This window comes from Garra rufa, chromosome 23 (assembly GCF_049309525.1).
Source record: "Garra rufa chromosome 23, GarRuf1.0, whole genome shotgun sequence".
Lineage (NCBI taxonomy): Eukaryota > Metazoa > Chordata > Actinopteri > Cypriniformes > Cyprinidae > Garra > Garra rufa.
Window position 1 is genome coordinate 3386608 of NC_133383.1, and position 7380 is coordinate 3393987.

A 7380-nucleotide genomic window follows, 5' to 3' on the forward strand; every position below is an offset into this window, starting at 1 on the left:
AGGACAACATCATCCGCAAAAAGCAAAGATGAGATCCTGTGGTCCCCAAACCAGACCCCCTCCAGCCCCTGGCTGCGCCTAGAAATCCTGTCCATAAAAATAATGAACAGGACCGGTGACAAAGGGCAGCCCTGCCGGAGTCCAACACGCACCGGGAACAGGTCCGACTTACTGCCAGCAATACGAACCAAACTCCTGCTCCGGTCATACAGGGACCGGACAGCCCTTAGCAAAGGACCCCGGACCCCATACTCCCAGAGCACCCCCCACAGGACACCGCGAGGGACACGGTCGAATGCCTTCTCCAGATCCACAAAACACATGTGGACTGGTTGAGCAAACTCCCATGAACCCTCCAGCACCCTGAACAGGGTATAGAGCTGGTCCATTGTTCCACGACCAGGACGAAAACCGCATTGTTCCTCTTGGATCCGAGGTTCGACAATCGGACGAATTCTCCTCTCCAGTACCCTGGCGTAGACCTTCCCGGGGAGGCTGAGAAGTGTGATCCCCCTATAGTTGGAACACACTCTCCGGTCCCCCTTCTTAAAAAGAGGGACCACCACCCCGGTCTGCCAGTCCAGAGGCACTGTCCCCAGCCTCCACGCGATGTTGCAAAGGCGTGTCAACCAAGACAGCCCTACAACATCCAGAGACTTTAGGTATTCAGGGCGGATCTCATCCACCCCCGGGGCCTTGCCACCGGGCAGCTTCTCAACTACCTCGGCGACTTCAGCCTGGGAAATGGTCGAGTCCGCCTCTGAACCCCCGGCCTCTGCTTCCTCAATGGAAGACGTGTTGGTGGGATTGAGGAGATCCTCGAAGTATTCCTTCCACCGCCCGACAATATCCCCAGTTGAAGTCAGCAGATTCCCACCCCCACTGTACACAGTGTTGGCAGGGCACTGCTTCCCCCTCCTGAGGCGCCGGATGGTTTGCCAGAATCTCTTCGAGGCCGACCGATAGTCCTTCTCCATGGCCTCACCGAACTCCTCCCAGACCCGAGTTTTTGCCTCCACAACCATCCGGGCTGCCGTCCGCTTGGCCCACCGGTACCCCTCAGCTGCTTCAGGAGTCCCACGAGCCAACCAGGCTCGATAGGACTCCTTCTTCAGCCTGACGGCATCCCTTACTTCCGATGTCCACCACCGGGTTCGGGGGTTGCCACCACGAGAGGCACCAGAGACCCTACGGCCACAGCTCCGAACAGCCGCATTGACAATGGAGGCGGAGAACATAGTCCACTCAGACTCAATGTCTCCAGCCTCCCTCGGAATCTGGTTAAAGCTCTGCCGGAGATGGGAGTTGAAGACCTCTCTGACAGGGGGCTCTGCCAAGCTTTCCCAACAGACCCTCACAGTACGTTTGGGCCTGCCGAGTCTGTCCAGCTTCCTCCCCTGCCAACGGATCCAACTCACCACCAGGTGGTGATCAGTTGACAGCTCCGCCCCTCTCTTCACTCGAGTGTCCAAGACATATGGCCGGAGGTCAGATGAGACAACCACAAAGTCAATCATCGACCTCCGCCCCAGGGTGTCCTGGTACCACGTGTACTGATGGACACCCTTATGCTCAAACATGGTGTTCGTTATGGACAAACTGTGACTAGCACAGAAGTCCAACAACTGAACACCACTCGGGTTCAGGTCAGGGGGACCGTTCCTCCCAATCACGCCCCTCCAGGTATCACTAGAATTGCCCACGTGGGCGTTGAAGTCCCCCAGCAGAACAACGGAGTCCCCGGTCGGAGAGCTTTCCAGCACCCCTCCCAGTGACTCCAGAAAGGCCGGGTACTCTACACTGCCATTCGGCCCATAGGCACAAACGACAGTGAGAGACCTGTGCCCCACCCGAAGGCGCAGGGAAACGACCCTCTCGTCTACTGGGGTAAACTCCAACACCTGGCGGCTAAGCTGGGGGGCTATAAGCAAGCCCACACCAGCCCGCCTCCTCTCACCGCAAGCGACTCCAGAGTAGTGAAGAGTCCATCCCCTTTCGAGGAGTTGGGTTCCAGAGCCTGAGATGTGCGTGGAGGCGAGCCCGACTATCTCTAATCGGTATTTCTCAACCTCCCGCACCAGCTCAGGCTCCTTCCCCCCCAGTGAGGTAACATTCCATGTTCCTATAGCCAGATTCTGCGTCCGAGGATTGGGTCGCCGAGGCCCCCGCCTTCGACTGCCACCCATCCCACAATGCACCGGTCCCCTATGGCCCCTCCCGCAGGTGGTGGGCCCACGGGAGGGTATGTATGGCTGGCTTTACCGCAGTGATTATTTGCATGAGACGCTGCTTAAAAAAAAATTATAAAAAATACGGGACAAAACCCGTCCCGTATTGATTCAAAATGGGACGCGCAATTTCATTCTCAAATACGGGACGATTCCGTATTTTAAGGGACGGGTGGCAACCCTAGCGATAAGTGAAACACACAAAATGTGCAAAGCGGTGGGGCGCGAGGACTGGAATTGAGAACCGCTGGGGTAAAAGCGGATGAACATCAAATTTTCATTTTTGGGTGAATTATCCCTTAAAAGTGTTTTTGAAACAGGACTTTAAAAGAACAGAAGCAAAAATAAGCAGTCACTTTTTAGGACGTGTGTTTTGCTGACTATTTTTCAGAAGAAACCCCTTATCTCAGTCGTTTCCACTTTAAACATGTTCCTCTTTTTAATAAATGTAACAGGGTGTCACCGCTCTATTCCATTCTCTATTTTTATGCCAATATCACAGTCCTGCAGAGCATATCAGCTCAAGAAGACTTAAGATTTGCTAAAGATTTGATAAGTGAATGCTTTAAAGGGGTCGTCGGATGCAAAACTAACTTTTACGTGTTGTTTTAACATTAATGTGTGTTGGCAGTTTGTGTACACAACCACCCTACAATGAGAAAAACTCCACCCAGTGGTATTTTTTTAATCTTTAAAAGTAATATCCAATTTTTAAAATCAGATCATTCTCAGCTTCTTGTCTTTGGGACGAAACACAGTTGATTGACATGAGCGCCTTACCTTAGACCCGCCCTCACTGAGCTGAAACAGTCCCAATACGATCACCATTGTGTGAGTCAGGTACAGAGGAAGACTCTAATAATTGAGCGATTGAGGTGTTCTGTTGTTGGATGTAATAATGAACGTAGCAGTCGTCATTTATTCCCTACATCTGAGCCGCTGAAGACGCAGAGGTTTAATGTACTTTAGTTTTTAAAAGGAAAGCGCCAATCCCGATCTACATATGCAGCTAGATCGTGCGAATTGTTCCTGATGCACCCAGAGCAGAAGTGAGTATAAGGATTTTTTATGCATCTTTGCAAATAGCCTTTCTTAATAATGTGCTTATTGGCAAGTTTTGCCGATAAACGCGTCTAAATGCAGCTAAACGCGTCTAAATGCAGCTAAAGTAAACATTACAGCTCATAATCCGTCAGCAGAGAGGGGCGGGGCAAGCAGAGCTCATTTGCATTTAAAGGGCCCATGTGTAAAATGAGCTGATATTTTGCAGAGCTGATTTTGACAAGGTAAAAGGTTTTTTTTTTTTTTTTACAATACTATTAAGAATTTTTTACCAAAGTATATTAGTAACTTTTCATTAAGACCCTTCATATGAATTTAGAATTACTGTTTTATGGTTATTTACCATTCAAATTGCCTTTTAATTTGGACAAAAACATTATTTTAACTTTAGTTAATGTGTAATGTTGCTGTTTGAGCATAAACAACATCTGCAAAGTTACGACGCTCAAAGTTCAATGCCAAGGGAGATTCTTTCTTTAACAGAATTCGCTTTTTAAGGCCTACAGCAAACGGACTACTGTTGTTTCCGGGTTCAAAACTCAAACCATCTATGCATATATTTTGCATAAGGAATCTAAAATTCCAAATGAAACTTTGGAGATTTAGTAACATGTAAAAACTTAAAATGATGACTGTTATACATACATATTAAGGAATACTATATATGAAATCTCAACTGATTGACCATTTATATCATTACCAAATGTAAACTATCCTTGTCCAGCTCTCTATACTATAAATACATTATCAAAATAAATACATAATTAAATTACATTACAGACTAACAATAATACAGTGCCTTGCGAAATTATTCATACCCCTTCATTTTTTCACATTTTGTTATGTTGCTGCCTTATGTTAAACTACTTTAAATTACTTATTTTTTCCCCCACATCAATCTAGGTTTTTAACATTTGTGCAAATGTATTAAAAATAAAAATCTGAAAAGATCCCGTTGCATAAGTATTCATACCCTTTTCTGGGACACTCGAAATTTAGCTCAGGAGCGTTAATATTGCTTCCAGATGTTACTACACTTCGAGTGAAGTTAAACTGTGGCAAATTAATTTGAATGAGTCTGATTTAGAAAGGCACACACCTCTCAGAAAAGGTCTAACAGCTGAAAATGCATATCAGAGCAAAAACCAAGTCCTGAGGTCAAGATAACTGCCTGTAGAGCTCAGTGACAGACTTGTGATCTAGGGAAGAGTTCAGAAAAAAATCTGCTTCATTGAAGGTTGACAGAAGCATTATCCATAATGGAAGATGATTGGAACAACTAGGACTCTAGAAAATGTCTGCCAGCCCCCATCCAAGCTGACAGAGCTTGAGAGGTGAAAAGGTGAGGCAAAGAATGGCAGATAATTGCCAAATGCAGATGTGCAAAGCTTGTCACATCAGACCCAAAAAGACTTGAGACTGTAAAGGTGCTTCAACTATGTACTGAGTTAAGGGTATGAATACTTATGCGATGTACTTATTGCAGTGTTTTATTTTTAATAAATCTGTAAAATTAACAAATCTGGTTTTTGCTTTGTCATTATTATGGTGTATGGAGTGTAAATTGATGCGGGTATGAATACTTTTGCAGGGCACTGTATATTGTAAATTAACATTATGAATAAACAATTGTATCTAAGTGCAATGTTTATTTACATCTTAATTAGCTATTTTTAGTCTGACATCAGTACTTTTTTTTTCAATTTATGAATTCCCTTGTGCGATGGAAAGTCTTAGCCAGTTATACATAGAGTTGGTTATGATGTTTCACAACTCAACCATGCTTGAAATGTTGGTGATCCTGAGTGATAAAGTTGAAGAAGTAGTATAAAGTCTTGAACATTAGAGAAGAAAACATTTACTGGGATAATTGTGAATTGAAACATCACAACGTGCGTCATGATTGCTTATATAGAGTTATTTACAAGTAATGCTAAGAAATGCTAAAATAGTATTTTAGTTGCATATGTGTAATCATAATAGAAATGCATTGATCATATATTCATGAATTCATGAAGTTTCTTATCTGATACAACACTTAAAATATGCTTTTTAATTTTACACTGACAATATGTGGAATTAGCAGGATAAACCAGGCACTTCAGCACAATCACAGCAATGGAGGATTATTTTGATATTTTGGACTATCCGATGAGAGTGACTTCTCTGGTCTTCTACTACCTGACCTTGATTCTCGGCGTTCCTGGAAATGCATTTGTCATGTATGTTGCTGGATTGAAGATGAAGAGGACTGTTAATACAGTTGGGTTTCTCAATCTAGCGATTGCTGATCTCTTGTGTTGCCTTTCCACTCTTTTCTACGTGAGCGAGGTCATGTTTGATGATCACTGGCCGTATGGATCAATCATGTGCAAGATTCTCCCCTTCATTATGCTCATCACCATGTTTGCCAGTGTTTTCACCTTGAGCTTGATTAGTCTGGATCGCTTTACTCAGGTGATCACACCGGTTTGGGCTCAAAATCATCGCAGTCTGTTAATTGCACGACTGTCCTGTGTTTCGGCCTGGGTTCTGGCTTCAGTTCTTAGTCTGCCTTTCATGATGTTAGGACAGACTTACACAGAAAATAACCAAACATACTGCCTGCATTATCAACCTGATGAAGACGGTTTTAAAATGTATGGAAGGTTAAGCATAATCAGATTTGTGTTTGGCTTTTTGGCTCCTCTCATATGCATCACCACATGCTATGGATTGATCGCACGCAAGTTAGGCAGGAGTCATTTTCACTCTGGACGAGCGTTTCGCATCATGTTGGCTGTAGTCGTGGCCTTTTTTCTGTGCTGGTTGCCGTATCACATAGTGGTATTGATAATAATGTACGGAGAGAAATCAAGTTCATCGGCAGCTTTGGCATTGGATCCGTTGGCCATCTCTTTGGCGTATTTCAACAGCTGTCTGAACCCCATTCTGTATGTTTTCATGGGGCAGGATTTTAAGAGCAATGTTAAATTTTCTCTAAGACGTGTTTTTGAAAGAGTTTTCTCTGAGGAGGGAACACAAATGTCACAAACCACCCAGTCACTGAAAATGCAGTCAGTGTAGTGAAGATATCATCTGAACTATTTATTCTCAAGAGCAAGCAAGTGGTCTTACTGTTATCCATGGGTCTTTTTTAACGTTTTTTTTCTTCCTCTATTTTTATATATTTTCAGTGATTTCAGATGAACTGTTGCAAATGTTTTAGCTTAGAAAAACTTTGTAATATTTCAGTAATAATGGCATGTGTGATATGTTTGGTATGTTTCTATGCTGAAGTCATAAAGTAAAACAAAAATAATAATGTTCATCATTTCAAGGTTGCATTTGAGAATTGACTTATTTATGCATTATTCATATCCATATCCAGTGTTATGGGCGTAGTTTAAGAGCAAAGTGTAATATGTTTAAACAGTGTTTTCCTTTTTAAATGCAAAAATAATAAAAATTTATATATATATAATTGATGTAATGCAGTGTTGGGGAAAGTTACTTTTAAAAGTAATGCATTACAATATTGAGTTACTCAATAAAAGAATTAGTAATTATGTTACTTAGTTGCTTTTTATGGAAACTAATTCTACTTTTTAAATCTGGGCAGGGCTTGCTTGTTTGTTTTTAATATAAAAAGTTCTGTTTTTGGCAAATGTAAAAGCCTTTTTACACCAAAAGCCTCAGGCTTAAAGAAAAGTAAATTCACGTCTGCACAGTAGACCGCAGAAGAAAAATGTCAACTAAAAAGAAAAGGAAAACAAATGTTAGATTATCTTCATCATCTTAATTTTTGAGGAATACAGTATTTGTTTTTTAGTGAGTGAGATTAATTAATGCATGTTCACATTTATTCTACAACTAAAGTAACATCTTACTCACAATTTCTCTCAACATGGGGACAGGAGAGCTTTTAATCAATAAATGGGGGGGAAAAGTAACTGGCATTAGTTATTTGTAAAAGTAACTCCGATATTTTCAAGTAATGCGTTGTTTTACTAGTTACTTGGAAAAAGTAATATTACGTAACTTGCGTTACTTGTAATGCGTTACCCCTAACACTGTAATGTTCATTAAACATTCAATTCACTTAATTTTG

General features: G+C 42.5%; 1 protein-coding gene across 1 annotated transcript; it reads left to right on the top strand.

Moving 5' to 3' along the window:
* Positions 1-5408: 5408 nt before the first annotated feature.
* Positions 5409-6356, top strand: LOC141299836 (C3a anaphylatoxin chemotactic receptor-like). Its single transcript, XM_073830207.1, has one exon. It carries the CDS (start codon positions 5409-5411, stop codon positions 6354-6356), a length of 948 nt encoding a protein of 315 aa, XP_073686308.1.
* The last annotated feature ends 1024 nt before the right edge of the window (positions 6357-7380 follow it).